General features: G+C 47.5%; 1 protein-coding gene across 1 annotated transcript in view; it reads right to left on the minus strand.

Moving 5' to 3' along the window:
• Positions 1-1,183: 1,183 nt before the first annotated feature.
• Positions 1,184-21,474, minus strand: part of FKBP15 (FK506 binding protein 15, 133kDa) — a gene marked incomplete at its 5' end in the record, with an annotated part of 25,137 nt that continues 4,846 nt past the window's right edge. The window contains 22 exons of the mRNA XM_009079862.1: positions 1,184-1,261; positions 1,925-2,015; positions 2,394-3,121; positions 3,318-3,425; positions 4,324-4,434; positions 5,096-5,188; positions 5,489-5,641; positions 6,086-6,241; positions 6,655-6,791; positions 7,774-7,945; positions 11,199-11,301; positions 11,924-12,018; positions 12,669-12,779; positions 13,558-13,667; positions 14,481-14,574; positions 15,309-15,412; positions 16,717-16,816; positions 17,060-17,179; positions 17,855-17,903; positions 18,910-19,055; positions 19,497-19,640; positions 20,696-20,779. Of these exons, the coding sequence (XP_009078110.1) occupies positions 1,184-1,261; positions 1,925-2,015; positions 2,394-3,121; positions 3,318-3,425; positions 4,324-4,434; positions 5,096-5,188; positions 5,489-5,641; positions 6,086-6,241; positions 6,655-6,791; positions 7,774-7,945; positions 11,199-11,301; positions 11,924-12,018; positions 12,669-12,779; positions 13,558-13,667; positions 14,481-14,574; positions 15,309-15,412; positions 16,717-16,816; positions 17,060-17,179; positions 17,855-17,903; positions 18,910-19,055; positions 19,497-19,640; positions 20,696-20,779 (3,087 nt within the window). The remainder of the gene's footprint in view (positions 1,262-1,924; positions 2,016-2,393; positions 3,122-3,317; positions 3,426-4,323; positions 4,435-5,095; positions 5,189-5,488; positions 5,642-6,085; positions 6,242-6,654; positions 6,792-7,773; positions 7,946-11,198; positions 11,302-11,923; positions 12,019-12,668; positions 12,780-13,557; positions 13,668-14,480; positions 14,575-15,308; positions 15,413-16,716; positions 16,817-17,059; positions 17,180-17,854; positions 17,904-18,909; positions 19,056-19,496; positions 19,641-20,695; positions 20,780-21,474) is intronic.

Consider the following 21,474-nt stretch of genomic DNA (forward strand, 5'->3'; position numbering starts at 1 on the left):
CTACCAGGAATCACCTCTGGGAGGACACATCTCATTCCAGTCAGAATTACAGGCAGGTGTAGAAACTACACTAGAATTAGTTTAAGCTTTTTCATTTTATTAAGTGAAGGTTATTTGTCTGAAAGGAAAAGGGCTGCTAAGTTTGAAGTCTGTTAGTGCCAATGAGTGCTGTGAGAGCCCCAGGGTGCTGCCCAGCTGTGTCCTCACTGCCTTCCCCTCTTGGGCCCATCAGACTGCAGGGCTACATCCCAAACCCTCTCCCTGGGGAGGCTCGTTACAGCTTGTGTCCTACTCTCATGATGGTTTAACTCGTGCTACGATGATCACAGCTGAAACAGCAACAGAGCAAAAGGCACAGAAGGACTGAGCTGCCTGCAGGGCCTCTCCAGCCAGGGAAGCACAGCCCACAAAGCCACACCTCATCTCTGCCCAGGAAGAGGAGGTGTCTGTGAGTCTCTGGGAGCCCTGGGGTCCTCCAGGACACACAGCCAGGGATTTGGCTCCTTACAGCCATCACCAGATGCTACATCTGTGCTTGGTTCAGCATCTCACAGGGCCTTGGCACTGCAGGTCCAGCACCACCTGTGCCACAGCTCTGACTCAGTGCCCACCTGGAACACCTCAGCCCTTAGAGTTCCCCCAGCTGCTTGTGTAGAGCCAGTGGCTCACAAGAAACACCTGTCTGGAGTCTCCTGGTGGAATGTCCAACAGCATATGGCTCATACAGTGGTGAGAAGGTGCAGGGACCCTGGGACTAAGAAATACTCCAAGGAGACCTTCACCGGGGCAGAAAATGAGATTTAGTCTGGTTTTTTTACCAAGTTGTGGCCACTGCAGGGTCCTGCCAGCCTCTCTCTGCCACAGCTCTTCACAAAGTTCCTGTTTGCATAAAGTCTGAGGTTAATGAATCCAGGGCTCAGGGGAGGAGGACAAGGGGGAGGACATGCCATGGGACTGGCTGGTTCCTGCACTCAGCCCAAGCTCTCTGTGTTTGGCAGGTCAGAGCAAGAGGGCTGAGTGTCCACGAGTGCAAAAAGCCTCCTGCTCTCAGCCCCCCTCAGTCTGCAGGACCAGACTCTGGGAAGTCCCTGGTCATTCCCAGCTGTCCCATGGATGCAGCTTGCCAGGTGCTCAGTGCACAGAAAGAGGCCATGCCCAGAGGAGAGGGCTCACAGCCAAATCTTCATCCCAGCCAGTCCAGATCATCATCATCGTCATCATCCCCAAAGAGTGGAGCTGGAGGAGGACGACCCTTCATGCTCTGGAAAGTCAAACCACAGGGAAACTGCTGAGTCTCAACAGCTTCCTGGGATTTCATGACATAGCCAAAGTGCTCTGAAATCTCCAACAGCTTTCAGGAGACTGGAACTAGAAGCCTCATAAAGAAAGAAACTGTGGTAATTTCTTCCACAATATCTTAGTATTTAGATTAGGTTTAGGTTGGATATTAGGGAAAATTGCTTCATGGAAAGGGTAGGCAGGCATTAGAAAGGCACCCAGGGCAGTGGTGGAGTCGCCATCCCTGGGGGTGTTCACTTGAGGACATGATCAGTGGCGAACATGGCACTGGTGCTACATTGATGGTTGGACTTTGTGATCTTGAAGGTCTTTTTCAACCAATACTATGATTCCACGATTCCAGGAGCTGCTTACAGGCTAAAAGGGATCAGAGAGGGGCCAGACACTAAAATCCTTCAATTAACCTGGCAAGTCTCACTGACTTCATGCCAGCAGGACTGTCATCACTCCCTCAGCCAAGGGAGCTCCTCTCACCACCCCAAAACACTCCTGAGTTCCACAGGGAATGTTTGGGAAGCTCTGAGCACACCCAGCACCAGCCAGTGCCCCACTGCCATGGGGAGGATTTTACAGACAAGCTCCAGATTAATGCCTGGATCAGGGGTGGAAAGACACAAATACATACCACTTCCTCCTCATCCTCCTCCTCAGAGGGAACTCGAGGCTTCAGTGGTTTCAGAGATGCTGTTTCAAAAAAGTTCTCATCCTCAAAGAGGCTACAAAGAGACAAAGAATGAACAGAGGATGGGAGTTGGGTTCTGACATAGAATGCTGAAAAGCTTTGACAAAGGCAGTGCAGGATGACACTGGGACCTGTCAGCCACCAGTACCAGACAGTACAGGAACTGTACACTCTCCTCTGTGCTCCAATTGGAATGGATGGTGCCATCATCCCTGGAGATGCCTCCACCACACCCAAGCTCCTCTGCAGCTGTTCCCAGAGGATTTGCCCTGGGCAGCCTGGTCTGTGCCAGCTCCTGGCTCATGTCACCCAGTGCCAGAACCATGAGGGTGCTGCAGCTTCCCCACCTGTGCTGCCCTGCAGCAGGGACACACCTGTACCAGCCCCAGCTGATCCAGGCATCACATCTTACCTGGAATCTTTTTGCCTGGGGCTGGAGCCCAATTCCTGCAGTCCTGGGGCTTCTCTGCTGACAGCTGAGCCCAGCTGTGCTGTGCTGGGCACTGAGGGAGGCTCCTGCTCAGAGCCAGCTGCATCCCATGACTCTGTGTCCTCCCCATTCAAGGGAGGAGGCTCTAAATCTCCCACAGCCTCTTCTGCCTTCTGCTCCACAGCTGGATTTTCTGCCATGTGCTCTTCCCCTGGCTTGGCTTCTGGAACAGAAAGTTCTGCAACTTCTGCCTGCAAAGATACTCCAGAGGGACTGTGTTCTGGCTTAGCTTTGCCAATGGGATCATTCTCCTGGTTTTGCTCCACCTCAGGAACAGGCTGATCTTCAAGCACAGGCCCCTTCTCAGGATCCAGGCACGATTCAGCTGTGGAAGAGAGATGTTCTTTCTGGACCTTCTCCTCTTCTGCCACCCCAGTGCTCTGTGTCTGCTCCTTCTGAGGAGTTCCAGGCCTGGCAGAGTGAGGAGCAGCCTCGTCTTCCTGCTCAGACACCATGGAGCCTGGGGCTGCTACCCCAGGATCAGCTGGGAATGCAACACCCTGTGCTGGGCTGTGCTGCATGGGCTCTTCGTGGGCAGTCTTTGCTCCAGGTGATCCTTCCTGTCTCACTGCTCCTGTTCCAGATTCCTCCTTTTTACTGTCACCATCTGCTTTCTCCTGCTGCCTCTGGAGTAGCTGCAGTGTCACAGTCTGAAAACAATGGGATAGAGAACACAGATGGATCTGTGATGGTTTGTTTTGGGGTATAACCTATCTCCTACTTCTGGACTGCTTTGCCACCCACAACAAATTCTGCTTCAGTTGTTTCAGACTCACAACACAGATTTGTGCCTTTCAGGCCTATTCTGTCAGACCCATCACCTCATGTCTCTTGTCACTGCTGTACCTTGATAGTGTTCATGACCACCCCCAGGACTGTCCTCCCACTGTAATTCTCATCCAGCTCAAATTCACCCCGAAGAGACTGAAACACACTGTTCATTATCTTCTTCACCTAGAGAAGTGCAAGACAGGAGACAAAGATACAGTTCATTGTTATGTGGAGCACTGGAGTCAATATCAGGATAGGGGAATAATAAAACCAAGCACACATAGGATTTTTTAGAGAATCCACTTTTCAAGCTATAAATCCCCAAAACAAAGCTGAATACATGAGGCCACCTTAATTCTGAACTGTTGTACTTACAGCAAACCCACCCTCCCATCCAAGGCAGGTTGCATAAGCCCAAGGCAGACTGGCATGCACTTCTTACTTCAGTTTTTAAATCTTATCCTCAAAAGCTTCAGTTTAAAAAAAAAAAAAAAAAAATCAAGTAAAGTGGGCAGCAGAGAGATGGAGACTATTCACAAGGGCCTTAAAAAAAAAAATCAAATAAAGTAGGCAGTGGAGAGATGGAGACTATTCACAAGGGCCTTGAGTGACAGGATAAGGGGGAATGGCTTTAAACTGACTGAGAACAGATTTAGGTTTGGTATTGGGAGGGAATTCTTGGCTGTGAGGGTGCTGAGGCACTGGCACAGGTTGTCTAGAGAAGTTGGGGCTGCTCCATCCCTGGGAGTGTTCCAGGCCAGGCTGGACAGGGCTTGGAGCAACCTGGGCTGGTGGGAGGTGTCCCTGGATGAGCTTTAAGGGCCCTTCCAACTCAAACCATTCCATGATTTTATAAGATCCCATTCTTTCTTCCTCTCTCGATCTGCTGCTACAAGCACAGTGCTCTGTGGAAAAAATACTGGGTTTCCTGCTTATCTCTGCCCAAAGTGAAAAAAAGTCAAGGGAGATAGATCTGCTTAGTAAGGAAAGGCATTGAATAGTCCAACTCACTTCTTCTGTGAAGTCTGTCAGTGGAGATAGAGCTGCTTAGTAAGGAAAGGCATTGGATAGTCCAACTCACTTCTTCTGTGAAGTCTGCAGGTGCAGATCCATCCTGATCCCTCTGCAGGTCCTGGATCTGCTCTTCATAGCGAGTCTTCAGCACCACAACATCAGCCTGCAAGGCTGAGTACTGCCAAAGGGAGAGCCACAGTCAGAGCAGCTCCAACAGACCTCCACAAGAGCCTCACCAGGGATGGGGGATCTGGGAGGGTTTTAGTGAGGCACAAATTGCTGAGTGGAGGTTTAAGAAGGGTTTGATAGAGAGTCACAAAGTTGACTGAAAGTAAAAAAGGTTTAAGAAGGGTTTGATAGAGTCACAAAGTTGACTGAAAGTAAAAGCACCAAAACAAGGACACCCAACCCTACCAGACCCTTGGAAACCCACAACTGTGTCATCAGCTCCTCCAGTAACACCAAGAATGGGTGCAGCATTACTGAGATCCTAGTGAATTGATCAGACCCTGGAATGTGCTGCCCAGGGAGGTGGTGGAGTCACCATCCCTGGAGGAGTTTAAAGAGGGACTGGAGGTGGCACTCAGTGCCATGGTCCAGTTGCCATGGTGGTGTTAGGTCATGATCTCAGGGGTCTTTTTCCAACATGATTGACTCTGTCATTCTGTGAAACAAGGGCTGAGGTTCATCACTGGACCTGTTCTAGTTTGCTGCAAGCCATGTGAGATTATCCCTTCTTTGTCCTGGAACTCACATCCTTATTATTCTGGACACAAGTGACCTGAAGCTCATGATCCCTGCACTCAGTTCCTATCCAGCTGCTGTGTTACTCCATTTACCTTCTCTTGGATAGCCTCCAGTTCCTCCAAACGTTGCTGAATCTCAGACAATTTTTGCTCCTCTGCTTTTTTCGAGTGTTTTAGAGCTGTAAGCTGAAACACAAGAACAGTTACAGCCATCAGTCACAGCCCTTGCAGTGTCACCCACCTCACAAGTTTCTGCTCAAAACCAGCCACTCTAACAGTACAGATAAGCAGAGAAGATTTTGGCTGTTGCTTTAGCTCAAGCCTGTTAGCACCTTAGCTTTCTCTCTTTCACGAGCTCAGCGACTCAACCATGGCTGAGACCAAGCTCCACAACATCAAGGAATTAAACAGCCAAGCCACAATTAGATGGGAGAGGACTACTGGTTATTTAACATTCCATTTCAGCAATGGAGAGCAGTCCTTTACCTTCTCCTCCAGCTGGGACACCTGCTGCTGCAGGGAGTCTCTCTGCTCACACACCTCCTGGTACTGTCGGCCATGCTGCTCCTTGGCTGAGGCCAGTGCACGCTCACACTTGGCTTCCCACTGGGATTCCAGCTCTGCCTGGATGAGGGACAGCTGCCCAGCATGGAAGAGAGATTGTTAGAAGCACATACACACACAATCTGTATTTGCACAGAGGGTGAAAGCTCAGGGCTGGACATCTCCTGCCTGAGGCTGAGACACTCATGCGCAGGGTGGCCCTGCAGCTGCCACCAGCTCCTGTCCACACCTCCCAGTTCACATCCAGCCACAACCCCTCAGGCTATTCAGGTCTGGCTCAGATTTCAGACCTGCTGGCACGTTTCTAAGCAGTCTTTCACCCCTCAGCAGTCCTATACTCTTTCCTCTAGTACAGACTCAATGTGGGACCTCTCCTTTCCTCAGTTTGACACTAACCCCAAACCCCAAGCAGGTAATGCTTTCGTTCTTCCACTACCTGAGCATTTTGCACACTATTTCCTACCTGTAGGTTCCTACAAGCCTTCCAGACTTGGAGCAGAAGCTGCCCTGACTCCTCACCTGCTCTGCTGCTGCCTGGTCTGTTGAAGTTCTGGCCTTCTTCAGCAGCTGCCGGAGCTTGTCCAGTTCCTGCTGGTATGACCTGCGTATCTCTTCCATCTCCTCCTCTGCCTGAGCTCTCTCTGAGAGGGATTTCTTCTTCCTCTCGGCAAGGTTCTGCAATACAGAACAGGACATAGAATAGGCCAGACTGCACCTAAGGAGCTTCTCTTCCTCAGGCAGAAAGAGCTTCTTTGAGCGAGGAAGTGTCACTTGAAATCAAGCTGAGATTGCCTTAGAGGTAGGAGGGTTAACACATTAAAATGGTTAAAACATTAAATAAATAAACAAACCCCACACAAGCACAAAGGCTCCACCAGCACAGAGATCCTTGCCTGCAGATGGCTCTAGCATGGCCCTGCTTGAGCAGGGACATTGGACCAGATGACCCACTGTGGTCCCTTCCACCCTGACATATTCTGAGATGACCCGAGATTTACTTAAATTGCATATTTACAAGGAATAACATTAGGTTCAATCTCAGCAAAGCATTAAAAGCTGCACCTCTCTGCTGCTGGCATTGCACATACCTTTTCCAGAGTCTCCTTCTCCACTTTCAGGTCTGTTAGCTCTTCTTCCAACGCTGTGATCTTCATGTCCAGCTGTTTGCGGCTTTGCTTCTCAGCTTTGAACCTGCTCTGGGTGTCCTCAGAAGCCTCTTGGAGCTCTGCAAAAACACTTCACTGTGGCTTTCAGTGCTACTAAAGCATTTTGGGTGAGCACATTTAGGGGGTTGGTGACTCTTGCACAATGAAATCAACAACTCAGCTTGTGCCTGCAGTGGGGACCAGAATTCAGCAAAAACTTCTGTGAGGTGGCAAAGCTTGTCATTGGCTCATGGAATGGTTAAGGTTGGAAAAGACCTTCAAGATCATCAAGTCCAACCATCTGCACTACCATCATGGTCACCACTAAACCATATCCACATGTTTTCTGAGCACTTCCAGGGATAGTGACTCCGTCACTGCCCTGGGCAGCTGTGCCAGGGCTGGACAACCCTTTCCATGAAGAATTTTTTTCCTAATATCCAATCTAAACCTCCCCGGGTATAACTTGAGGCTGTTTCCTCTCGTCCTGTCACTTTTCCTTGGGAGCAGAGACCAATCCCCACCTGGCTGCACCTCCTGTCAGGGAGTTGTAGAGAGAAAAAGGTCCCCCCTGACCCTCCTCTTCTCCAGGCTGAGCCCCTCCAGCTCCCTCAGCCACTCCTTGTGCTCCAGCCCCTTCCCCAGCTCTGCTCCCTTCTCTGGATATGCTCCACCTCGATGTCTTTCTTGCAGTGAGAATCCAGAACCAACCCCAAGATTGGAGGTGCCTCACCAGTGCCAGCACAGGACAACAAACACCTCAGCTTTTATCTTAACTTTTCCCTCACTGGAACATCTCAGGTTCCTCTACAAGATGTTGGACAGAAATGCCAAGAAATTATTCTACAAGGCATCCCTGTGACAGGATGATTTGTTCATTGATTTGGCCACTTTCCTTTAGTGGTAACATAACCTGCTGATATTTCAGTGCATCCATATCCTTCTTCCACACCCTGTGACTGCTCCTGGGGAAAGTAAGAATAGATACCCCAGAAGAGAGGCAAAAACTAACTTGGGAAAGAGACAAAGGAGCTCTCCTGGCCCATGCCCAAGCAGCCTCACCTGCTACCTGTGCCTGCAGCTTGTTGAGCTGTGCCTCGTGCCGCTCTGCGTCCTGCACAGCTGCAGACAGCTGCTTCCTCAGCTCCATCTCCTTCTTCTGGTGGGCAGTGAGCTCCAGTTGCAGCTGGGACACCTGGGCTGTGGCAGCTGCTAACTCCTCTGCAACCTTGGCCTGGAGCACAAAATGGAGCAGGGGAAAGGAAAAAAAGGATATGTTGAGGAGGCACCAGGACTGTTCTCCCTGGAAGAGCTGATAAGGTGCTGGAGACCTTATCAGGGAAGACAGCTCCAAATGGAAGAGGTTTTTGCCACGTTACTGTGTGTTACTGGCTGTAACCTGTTCAGACTGACTAGAAAGTTGCATGAGGCCACCATCAGCCTCATCACCACATCAGTTCAACTCAGTGAGGTTTCCTGAAAAGCTTAAATGTGTTTTTAAGCCTAATGCTGTGCCTGGTGCCTCTGCTCAGAGTTCTTAGGCTATGGCAATAGCTAGTCAAGTAAAAGCCTGGGCTTCAACATCTAATTATCTTCCCTGAGCTTACAAACCACTGAAGAGGCACATAAAACACAGGTCTGTCCCAGCCACAGGAGCACCTTCCCCTCAGAGCACACAGCACAGAGCCCCCTTGAACTGCCCACGGGGGCAGGGGCAGCATTTCAGAGCACAGTCCTCGGTCATTTGTTGAGCTGTTTAGATTTAGCACTGCTGAGTCAGTGATTCACATGAAAACCAGGCACTAGTACAGCTTGCTGGACAACTCACAGACAACGTTAGGGGAGGCTCAAGGCATCAAGACAAAGACACAAAGTCACATTCCCAATCTTGTTGCATGACACACAAAATTCAGAGGATGCTCTGCAAAGACAGAACTTGCACAGGGAATACCTAAACAGCTTCCACACTTATGCCTACATCGAGATTCCCAACAGGCTTTCATGTTCTTGGAACTGCTAAGTTCAGGAGAACTGGATTTGCTCTGATTCATCCCCCTAGGACTTCAGACTAGGATCATCTCTACCTGGCAGAGAAGAGCTGTGAGCAAAACTGTTCCAGCTATGGTGAGGATGAATGTTGCTGACCCTGAGGGCTGGGATACCACAGAGCCTGGCTATAACCACACCTGCCTTCCTCTTATGTCTCCACCAATGTGTCTCTACAGCTCAGGATATTAACTCCTGGCATGCTAAACCAAACCCAAACCCCATGGCATAGCTACAACACATCTAAAGGTTAGTTTAACACTTATCTCTGTCTTCAATGGCAAATAAAGACAACAAAAATAGGAAATCCTATGGAAGTGTTGCTAGACAGAAGTTTCTGCAGTGAATGCTTCATGCCCACACCAGCTCAGCCTCCAGCTCTCAGGCACCATGAATCCTGTGTGACCTGCTCTGACAGTGATATGACCATGCCCTGTTTCTCCCACGGGGAGGTGGAATGAGCAGCAATGTGACAGAGCTCTTGGAAAGGGCTCCCCAAGGAACAGGAGGCCATGGGGCTACACTGCCAGTTCTAAAGCCCTTTTCCAGGGGGAAGATCTGTGCTCCTTCAAGGTCTGAGACAATTCTTTCAATGCCAATCAGTTTCTAGCTGGGCTGGCATTCCCTGTGGCACAGTTGTGTGTCACCTCCACAGTCAGCAGACACTGCCTCACCTGGTCCCAGCCCCGATCCACTGGCAGCATGTGCTAGGAAGAGAAAGCAGTGACAGGAAAGAGGAAGAGTTAAGAACACAACTTGAAAGGCAGAGGCATTCATCAGCAGAAAAGCAAAATGCTTCATAACAGGAGCCTAAGGCATGCCAGAGAAGCCTTTACATTACTCCAAGAACTGTAAAAGCTTAGACAGACAAGTGTAGTGAAGCCTGGTGGAAAAAGAAAGATGCTAAAGGTATCCTTACAGGTATGCTACACACCACAGAGGTAGGAGAAGTCCTGCATGTGACCTGTCAGAGATGGAGTGTTAGCCTTCTGGGACACAAAGCCTGCACCTACTGCTGTGCCCTGCCAGGGCCAAAGATCTATAACCCAAAAGCAGTAAGCTCCAAACACCTCTTCCTGGTGATCCTGGCACAACTGTAGGGCCTGGACCACCAAACAAATGGTGAGTGCCTATTTGTGAGGAAAGGATAGGTAAAATAGCTTTAAGTTCTCTCCCATGATTCTGTCTGTCCCCAGGGATCTCAGTGACTGCAGTCACAGAGCAAGCTGGGGGAGGCTAAACAGAAGAGGAAGGAATACCAGACCTCATACTTCCAGTCACAGAACCAAGGGAAAGCTTCTCCCAGTACATGTCATGGTTTTGCTGGTCTTGCCTGAGGTCTGTTGTGTAATACTATCACCTAGGTTGCATCAAGTGGGATCCTTGATGATGAGGCCCAAAAGATTCCTGATCATCTCATACTTTCAAAAGAGAATTCCTCCCCAAGTCACTTAGGGTGCAAGCTGCATGCTGTGCTCAGTGACAAAGACATTTCAATCTGACTTATTCCTGGTTAGAATCTCTCCCCCTCCCTACATATTATGGCTATGCAACCTGAGCTTTCAGTGGAAACCCACAGCCCCACTTCCCTGCCTGCTCACACCCATCACACACCGCTCTGTTCCTCACCAGCCTTTGGAAAGCTGCACTTTGCCACTTTCAGGTGCACCAAGTTCTGGTTCTCATGCAGAACAAGCATTTGTCACCTCACATTTGAACTGGAGATCCACAGCTCAGCAGGGGAGCACAGGGCAAGGCTGAACTTGGTGGAGTTTAAGCAGCCAGTGCTTGGGGAAGCAGAGCAGACACCATGCAGGGACAGAGCCCAGAGCCAGCACACCTGGGCTAGGCTGCCCTCAGGGGATGGGTCAGCATGTGCAGCCATGCAGAAGTGCATTTAACTGGTTTAAAAGCTGTTTCCCAATAGCTCCTTTCACAAAGGCACAATGTGTAGAAACAAACAGCTTTAGATTAGCATTAAAAAGAGCTCAAAAGTGCAATGAAGAAACTCTAATAGGGAATAATTTTTCTTATAGCTGCATTCACTCTATTTAGAATGAATAATTAAACAGTTAAATAGAAGGAACAAAACTTTTCAGAGCTGTCAGTGCAACTAAATAACTCAAGTATTTTCAACCCAAAAGCCCTGTTATACACAACTCCTCACCATACTGGCCACACATCTACACAGTTCACAACAAATCACTTTGCCTGCAAGATAACAATCAAATTGTGACAGAATAAAGATCCACAGTTACATCCTCTGATGCTTTTAACATGAAAGCCATCAAAATGTTTAATTTTCCCCTCAAAACAGCTTCCATAACACAGTTCAGACCTGCAGTTGTCTAGAGAACTGCCTTAAGCCTTGTCTAACAAGGCTGCAGCATGATTCAGTGCAACAACCAACCCTTTCCCAGCTCTGCTCATGCCACCATTACCTTCTCCTGCTCTGCATGCAACACTCTTGCCTGTGTGTTCTCATTTGTTGCCTGCAGTGAATGGTTCCTCTGCTCCATCAGCAAGTTGCTTTGCTCAACATACCTGTGAACAGGAGAGACTCCATGAGCAGTTATGTAAATACATGACCTGGAGCAAAAACCTCAGACAGAAAAGTGATATTTCAAAGCACAGAAGTTAGCTCCATTTCCTTCATGGAAACAAACTTCTCCTAGTCAATTTTGCACGATGCCCTGCATTAATCTGATCTCCAAGGGGTGGAATAGGTATGCTTGGCAGAGATGGTATCAGTTTAAGTATGTGCTTTACCTCTCTGGAAGCATTTAATGTTCTTATCACACAGTTAAGAGTTTTGATAACTTGATATTGACTGAACTCACCCAGGGCCATCACAACCCCTACAGTTTCTTCCACCTTACTACAAAGCTAGCAAAAGGTACTCCCAGAAGCAGGACAGGTGTGCTCCAAGACAGCATGAGGGGTTTCCTCCTTTTACACATTCATGTTTACTGTAAGCTACAGTTTTGGAGAGAGAGTTTTGGTTTTCAGCTGAAGAGAGGTGGGAGGGAATCCCCACACTTCTAACACCTTGGAAAAAGATTAAAACTATCAGAAGATGGCTTGATCCTGAAGAAGACCCCTCAGTTATGTCTAACCAAGCTAGGAAGTCAGCAAATGCAGCGAGGTGCACCCTCCCACCTCTTACCTCTGATTGCGCTCGATCAACTCACTGATCTTCTCATTCTGCTCCTCAATCCGACTGCTCTTCTCAAAAATCTCCTGCTTCAGCCTCTCATTCTCCTAAAGCACAGCCCAGCATCAATACTCATCCTACATTTCCTTGCAGCAGTTGCTAAACCTTTGTTCTGCACAGATGCAGGGCCATGGGGAAGCTCAGCACCCTCTGTGGTACCATCCTGGGCAGGCTCTGTGCTGCACTGAGCAGGAATCCTGGCACAGGGCAGTGGCTGCCAAAGCACATTCTAGGGAATATTGTGTCAGCTTGACTTTGTCACCCACAAACCCAAAGACTGTAGATTTTTTTAGGCGACAACCTTATAAAACACAAGACTAAGTGGTGAAAACCAGAAGTAGGTGGTGCTTGCAACACATTGTATCAGCTGTAAAACTCTCCTGCAGGATCCTGGGGGTAAGTCCATAATGGTTTGGAAGAGGCTGAACTTCTCTTACATGAACTTTTGCCAATGTCTGTTAAATAGCAGTAACTCTGGCTCAGAAAATACTCAAAGCACAACCTGTGGAGAAGAGCTCTTTATTGGAGGGGGGAGTGGGTGGGAGTCACTGTATATCCCACACTGCTTATGGCCATGTAAACACAGATGTGGGTGGATATACATCTGGGTCCAGCCAGTGTGGCTGTTCTCATTAGGAATAACACCATGGGCCCCAGTTGCTTAGAGAAGGAGTCAAATCAGGCTGGGAATGCTCACCTGGATGATGCGTTGGATATTGCTCATGATCATGGAGGCTTCCATGGTGACAGAGGAGATTCCAGGCAGCAGTGAGCTGTTAGTAGAGCTTTGTTTCTTCAGCTCCTCCACCTGCAGGGTAAGCCATTCTTAAGCCAGATGTGAATTAAGTGAATTTAAGGGTGTAAGCAAGTGAGTTTATGGTGTAGGTAAGAGTCAGACATGAGCAAAGAGGCATTTTACCATTCCACCTCCTCAGCTGTATAGGCTACTGAATCCACTGTGAAACCTCTTGCAGGGCAGGAAATCTCTCTAAACAAGGATATATATCCCCAAAAATATTATATTTATCTCTCCAAACAACGATATGGTATTTAAGACAGTAAGAGACAGCACCTTTCCCCAAGCCTAGGCTTTGCTTTTTCACAGCAGCTGAACTGCTACTGCTTCAAGGTATACTAGAAGATATCTTCCAGGAGCTGAAGGGGCTCCAGGGAAGCTGCAGAGGGACTCTGGGTTAGGAACTGCAGGGACAGGACAAGGGGCAATGAGGAGAAATTGAAAAAGGGAAATTTAGACTAGATCTCAGGCAGAAGTTTTTGCTGTGAGAGTGGTGAGACACTGGCCCAGGTTGCCTAGAGAGGCTGTGGCTGCCCCAACCCTGGCAGTGTTCACAGCCAGGTTGGCTAAAGCCTTGAGCAACCTGCTCTGGTGGGAGGTGTCCCTGCCCAGGGCAGGGGGTTGAGGCTGGATGATCTCTAAGCTCCATTCTAACCCCTCAATGGTGTGATCCTATTGGAATTTTCCCTCAGTACATCACAGACTTAATTCAGGTAGTTAAATAGAATCAACTCCTCAGATTCCATCTAGGGAGCAGAGAGCAGCAACGCCCCTAACAAGCCACACATACCTTGGCAGCCAAGTGATCCATTTTATCTACTACTTTGCTGACAGCCAGTCTGATCTCAGTGTTGTGTTGTCGAGCTTCTGTCATCAGAAAGGAAGTGACATCCCCAGCTGCTGCAAGGGAAAGGAGACTGATCCACAGTGACAAGGGGAAGGGCCTGAACACACAACTAGCCAAAGTAGTGCTTAGCAGTTTGTAGCCTGCCATGAGGACAGTGACTCTACCCAGGAATAAAACTAAAGTACTTGGAAAACTAATAATGTAGGTATTTCCCAATAACCTGAAGATGTTTGTGAGGACAGGAAATTCTTGAGCCATGTGACAGCACTCAGGTCAACAAGAGCAAAGCCCCAGACACACTACAGCAGGAGTGCAAAGAGGTACAATCAAACAATAGGAAGGAAGGTTTACTTCTGAAACTGGACTGAAAAACATGCTGCAGAAAGGCTAAGCTATACCCAAGACTTGACCAATAGGGATTGCCTAAGTGATTATTTAAATGCCTTTAGTCCTTCCCAAGGAGGAAAGGACTAGGAAGGTTATACCTTCTAATGAAGATCTCTTCATGCACCTTCCATTCCTTGTACAATTATTTCCCTGGCTGATAAAGTAACTTGACTATTACAAATACAACTGGCAGCACCAGCTCTAAAATTCCTTTAGTAACACACAGTCTTGGGATGACACCTAGATATTCCATGCCCTTCCAAACTGCACAAAATTCCTTAAGGTAAGAAGAAGATGGATATTTACTGGGAAATATCTGTCTCTATTTGCCATTTAAAAAAAATAAATCAGCATCTGTGAGACAGCACAGCATTACAGACAAGATGAATATGTACATGTAAGCTACAGTTGCTACTAAATCAGCACTACAGTTTATTACAGGTTTTGCAGCCTCCTGAGAAGGTACTTTTCAAACCTACCTTGGTAAGGGGCAGGATACATCTGACCCACAGGCTGGAGCTGAGAAGCAGATGCAGCAGTTTGAGGGTAAGCAAATGCCATTCCTGGATATGCCTTGCAGAACAAGTTCAATAGGTTAGAACATGGGTTGGTATTTCCCCCTCTGCCTACACCTAAGTGTTTTTCACATTGTTTCAAGCCCCAGAGGAAGGAAAGGAAAAAACCAGAATTAAGGAGCTGGAAAATTAAATTCCACAAGTCACAGTAAAGAGGAGATATCAGTCACTCTTGTTTCAAGGCTTAGTTATGTGTTCAGGTTAGCCAAGTTCAATAGCTATTAGTTAATAAATTTTACTTAATTTTTAGTTAAGTAAAATATAATTAATAAGCTTAATATCTTCTTCATTCAAATTTAAGCACATTGCCCTCCATTTGTGAGAATCAAAGATCAACATGTGAACACCTCACTCTGGTTATGCTAACTTGAACACAAGTCCTAGGAAGGGCTGAAGAAGTGCAACATGACTTAATTGCAACTTTCTTGCTGGTTGCTCAAGTACATGGAGATTTTTATTGCATCCACCAAAAATTGAGATATTAAACACAGCCTGGATAATCCTCAGTTCAGCATTAAGAGACACCAGCAAACAGAACATTAGCCCTTTAGTAAAGTTCTAAAAGGTATGTGACAGAAACAACCTGAGAATGCCAAACAGTCCCAGGAAACAGCTTGGAATTTTCATCTTTAAATGCTGCTAGACAGCCCTTGCTGCCAGTGATGTGGAAGACAGTGAGACTTAGGAGACAGGACAGAAGTGCCACTATTCTCTTTGATGTCATTTTGGTACCTGAAATCCCTGTGCTCCTCCAGGCAGAGCTGAGTGAGGCTGCATTGTTGCAGGGATTAAAGCAGCAGAAGACACTGGAGGTGCAGCACCAGATGCTTGAGGTACTGGAAAAGGAGAAACAAATTCAGCATGTTATAAAGGAGCTAGAAATAAATTAACTCACCCACTGTGAAATGGCCAGAATACCACAGAATCACAGAATCTCCTGAGCTGGAAGGACCCCCAAGGATCATCAGCCCAACTCCTGTCCCTGCACAGGACACCCCAACACTGCACCCTGTGCCTGAGAGCACTGGCCAAACACTCCTGGAGCTCTGTCAGCCTTGGGGCTGTGACCACTGCCCTGGGGAGCTGTTCAGTGCCCAAACACCTCTGGGGGAAGAACCTTTTCCTGGTATCCAACCTCACCCTCCCCTGACACAGCTCCAGCTGTTCCCAGTCCTATCACTGTTCCCAGAGGGCACAGCTCAGACCTGCCCCTGCACTGCCCCTCGGGAGGAAGTTGCATACAGTGATGAGATCTCCCCTCAGTCTCCTCTTCTCTTCTCCAGGTGGACAAAGTCCCCTCAGCCACTCATAACCACTAAATAGACAAAAATTTAAGACAAGTCTGTCTGGAGCCTTGTGAAAATTAAATACAGCCAAGCAGATGATAAAAGGTCAAGAAAAGAGCAACCTCTCACAGAAATCTCACTTACAGCCACATTTCATAGTATAGTTTCATAGTACGGTAAAGGTTGGAATGGACCTTAAGAGATCATCCAGCCCCAACCCCCTGCCCTGGGCAGGGACACCTCCCACCAGAGCAGGTTGCTCAAGGCTTTAGCCAACCTGGCTGTGAACACTGCCAGGGTTGGGGCAGCCACAGCCTCCCTGGGCAACCTTTAGACAGCCTTGTTTCAGTCACACAGAGGTAGCTCTGAGCCTGACTGACACAAGATGTTATTCAGGCTGACTCAAAGCTGCTCAGCTGACCAGCAGCTGATGTGACTATTCCATCATGGGAAGACAAGGCCACTGCAGAGCTGCCAGCCCTATGCTGCCCTTCCCTCTGACTCCCACCGATTTCAAACAGAACAAATCCATTACTGGGAAAGGATCTGTAACATTCCACTTAGAAATCACATGCCTAGAATCCCCAGGGCCACCCCAGCACCCACTGCCAGAGCAGCTCATGCATGGTGTGTGCTCTTCCTCAAGCACAGTGTGCACAGACCTTGAAGACATCCTCCAGGGACTTGTCCTGTGCTTCATGGATCAATGCACTTATGGAGCTGTGGCTCAGCAAACCTTATTAGAAACTATTAGTTCCTATTTCAGTTCCTGAAAGGAATCTTCTGTTTGTACAGCCCTTGGATCCTGCAAGTGCCATGTCAGCACACCAGCCCTGGGCTCCCCAGCACCTCACCTTGTGTGGACACTGTGGGCAGCACTGCATGAGCTGGCTGGGATGGTCTCACAGAAGATGAAGCAACTGGTTGTGCTGTTCCTCTCATGGTATTTGGATCCTAAAAACATTTATTCATGTTACAACAAATGCTAAAGAACAAGCAAACAGGCTGAGCCCAAGACCACTTGAGATCCAATTAACCCAAGTGAACTACCTAGTGGAATTATTGGCCCTTTTCCCACAGAACCAGAGCGAATTTTCCCTGTACAAGGGCAGAGCCATTGCTCCAGATTCCACTTTAAGCAATTCCCACTGTAGGAAAAGCATTAAAAAAGCCACACTGCTGTGGCTGGTGATGTACCTCTATTTCTGAGTCACTGGAGTCCAGCTGACTGCCCGTTGTGCCAGCGAGGAAGGGCAGCATGGGCTGTCCCATCTTGGCCATCCGAGAAATCAGCTTTGCCTTGGCTACATCTGGGTTCTAAAACAGACATTTAGTTACTCTCCCTTTGTCTCCCAGCTCAGGCTTTTCAGCTATCACAGACACATCTGTTATGATTAGACATCTAAATCTCTGACTTAATTTTGGCTGTTTCAAGGTTTCACTGTCTGTGACAAACTCCTTTACAATGGATTTGTTAATCTGGTTTGATTTAAACACTCTCCTCTTGGGATGACACTGCTGGCACTACAGAGGAGAATCACAAAACACAGCAACAAGAATAAAATGTGTGTATTTAGGAAGATGCGTAGTACTTTCTTCTATCCTGAGACACACGAAGTCTTGTCATGTAACTCTATAAACTTATCCTGAACGCCCCAATTATTACCCACTTAGCATTTGTCTATTTATCCAAAAAGGCAACTATGCTTGTGAACATCCACATGGTCAGAGTAGGAACTGGGACTGAGATTCCTCAGTAATCACAGAATCATTAAGGTTGGAACAGACCTCTAAGGACACTGAGCCTAACCACTAATCAAGTCCAACTATTAATTCCTTCAAAACCAAGGTCCTAACCTGCTGTCAGCAAGGTGAACATTCCAGTCTTGCTTGCATGATGCTCACTTTATCCTCAGCAATACCAAAAGCCAAGGTGAAACCAAACAAACTTCCCTACTCAAGGCTTCATTAGTTAGGAAAAACCACACTTACTGCTAGCTGCTCACTGATGGAGTTGGACTTGGCCCGGACTGCTGGTTCCCTGCAAAGCCAAACAGATGTTCATACTGGAGATCAACCAAGAGGAAACTCAGGATCCAATATTCTGGATTTCTAAATACAAACAGACCTCCCCCTAGGAAAACTGTGTTCTTATATTGTGAAGATTTGGAGGATTCTTTGCAGCATTAGCTGTAGATAAGTTCAAGACATCAGTATAGACAAGTCCCACAGCTGTGGAACTGCTGATTAAAGAAAGATGAATTTGTTGATTGCTCTAACAACCACATTCTGGTACAAACAATTTTAACCAAGCCCAATAACAGACTACTTATGGCAACAAAAGCAGCATTTCCTTGGGCACCCTAAAAACAGTGACTGACTGTTTAATTTGAGAAACAGATCTTAGAATCACCAAGGCTGGCAAAGACATCTACGACCCAAATATCAGCCCAGCACCACCATGTTCACCACAAAACCATGTCTCCAAGTGTCACATCCACATTTTTTGAACCCCTCCAGGGATGGCGACTCCACCACTGCCCTGCACAGCCTCTGCCAATACTTGATCACCTTTTCTGTGAAGTTTTTCCTAATATCCAACCTGAATCTCACCTGGCACAACTTGAGGCTGTTTCCTCTGGTCCTGTCACTTGCTCCCCGGGAAAAGAGACCAACCCCCATCTGGCTGCAGCTCCTATCAGGGAGCTATAGAGAGTGAGAAGGTCCAAACTGATTTCTACACTGCCAGCTGAGACCAGACAGCTGTTACAGCAGCACCCACACAGCTTAATCACACTAGATCTCAGGAACGCTGTAGAGGAATCACTTCCTTCACTGAGCCCATTTCAGTTGTTTTCAATCTCCAAGTCAGCATTCAAGCAGAAAACCTCTACAAGCCCTGTTAGCAAACATTGCTCTGGCACACTGAGGGCACTGAGTTGGCACACAGAGGCCCCACATGTGCCAAAGGATGTGTTAGTGCAGCATCGTGCCACAGGATGTTGAGCATTCCTATCTTTAAAGCACCAAGTTGTGCTGCTCCTTACCCAGGCTTTGGAGGGATTGTGGATGGAGGCAACAAACCAGTGTCTGCAGAGAAACCATCTGAGCTGGGAACTGGAGAAGGTGCAGCAGAATCCCTGGAGCTAACACTCAGTGCATCCGAGCCAGAGCTTTCCTTTACCAGCTTCACCTTAAAAGGAATGTAGCAGAAGAGATGTTTTTCAGGGTTCCTGTAAAAGTTGTCAGCAACTTGTTTATTTGCTGCCTCTCCCTGTCAGCTCAGGCACTTCAAGTAGCTGCAGACAACTGATTCAGAGCTGGAGAGGCTGAGTCCTTACACCCTGCCATTCCTCCTGGAGAATTTTGTTTGCCCAAGTGACTGACAAATAAGACAACTAAAACATCCCAACCAGTTACAACAGACACGTCTCAGCAAACAGCCTAGAGGGATTTTCTGGGTTGAGGGTTCTGTTTCTGTTTGTTTTTAATTAGAGATACATATCTTCCTGAGGTATTTGGGTTATAACAGTCTCTGGGCTGCAGTTCTCATGCCAACAGCAGGTTTCCACCCCACAGACACCCAAGAGCCACAAAGCTGATGTAAAACAAACACTTGGCAGGAGACACTCACCCTCCTGACCTCCACCTCAAACACCAGAGTAGAGTCTGGAGGGACTCGACCAGTCACACCCTGAGCTCCATAGGCCCAGGCTGGAGGGATAATGAGGTACCTTCTCCCTCCTTTCTTCATCCCCATCATTCCTTCTTCCCAGCCCTTTGGTTTTCAGGGACAACAGAAGAGAAAACAGTTTGATCAGTGACATTAGTTTGTTTTAATTACCCCAATAAAGGCAACTTCACACACCAGTTCTAGAAGATTCCAAAATAAACAGAGATCCTTGTAACATCCTATTTCTTTTCAGTGTGCAGCACTAAACCTTTGTCCTACCACAAATCATCATGGCCAGTTATAAATTCCTACATTAACTTAGGGATAATTCTACAACTCCACCACACAGTGGTGACCTCTCTCAGCACCCTAGAGAAGAACTGGACTTGACATCACCGAGATCTGAATTGCTCTGGTTGGATTTACAAAGCACTCAAAGAAAACAGTTGTGGTGAGGGATGTAGAAGTGATGCCAGCACTGAACAGGATGGCTCTGACACCCAGGAAACATGAATAAGATAGAGGTTAAAACAAAAATAGCACATCTTCAATAAAGAACAACTTGTAACAGGTCATATATCAAATGACTCAGGTGGTGAAAGTGACCTGAACAAAAGTATCTCTGATTCAAACCCGATTTTGTGGAAACACATAAGGGAATATTACACCACCTGGACTGAAAAATTCCCACACAGCCAAACCCTCATAATCAGACTGAGCAGGTGACACCACTGACAGCAGCAGCACTGTCTTGTGCTAGACCACCCTAAAAACCTGCCAGGTGTCTCCACCCCTGCTCTCCTCCCAGGGTGTATCAGAGCTGAGATAAGATCTGAGCACAATGAGCAGGTAAGGACCCAAGGTTGTTCACAAAGTCAAATCCTCAAAATTCCCTGTGAGGAAGGGAATCGATTGACTTCAGAAAAACAAAGGCAGTTCTTGAAAACAGGAACCTTCCTTTTACCAAACAGGACAATTTCTAACAGGCACTGAAGAGGAGGCAGGGCTATATTGTGCTGAGTAAGAAGTTTGAGGGAGTCACTGTTGGAGTGTTTCCTATCAAATGAAACTGGAATAGCCTCTCTGAATCCTGAACATGATCTTCAGTAACTCAGAGATCTGAGACTTCAATTAGTACAATTAATTGCCAGAAGATGTACCTTGATGACCTTGCCAGAGCCCAGTTTTAGCCTCAGCAGCTTGTCCTTGTTAACATTTGAGTCAAACACCTGGAGAGAGAACAAGAACACAACACACGAGTTTCCCAACTGTTTCAACACTACTTTACACACTCCATGAACTCCTGGAATCTCTGCTCCTGTGCTATTTCCCACCCCACTACCTTCCATATTAATTCTCAGAGATCAGACAGGTCATGGCTAGAGTTTGGGTTCATTTCCTGAGGTACAGTTTCTGGAACTGAATGATAACTGGAGACTCAGACTTCAGAATTGCTTTTAGTTTGATGGTCAGGGCAGGTTGGGGTCAAGTAAAATACTCCACAACATTAAATATCCATGTATGACAGTGCCTACGGAAGCTAACAGCATTTCAATCCTCCTGGATAGTCATGGAATCACAGAATCATGAAGGTTGGAAAAGGTCTTTAAGATTATCAAGTCCAACCATTCCCCCAGCATGGCCATGTTCACCACTAAACCACACCAAGCACCACAGCCACATGCTTTTTGGACACTTCCAGGGATGGTGACTCCGCCACTGCCCTGGGCAGCTGTGCCAATGCTCCACAACAAAGTGAGGAAATCTTTCCTAATGTGCCAAAATGCCTCATTGTTCTATAGGTAACACAAATCACCTCACTTATGGTGCCATAAGTCACTGAAAAAATGCCTTTGACATCTACGCCAATACTATGCTGGATGGGCAGGTTCCTTCCAGGGAACTAATCATGTCACACTCAGGATTAGGAGGAGGCAGC

Source organism: Acanthisitta chloris, unplaced genomic scaffold (genome assembly GCF_000695815.1).
Source record: "Acanthisitta chloris isolate BGI_N310 unplaced genomic scaffold, ASM69581v1 scaffold19078, whole genome shotgun sequence".
In the NCBI taxonomy this organism is placed as follows: domain Eukaryota; kingdom Metazoa; phylum Chordata; class Aves; order Passeriformes; family Acanthisittidae; genus Acanthisitta; species Acanthisitta chloris.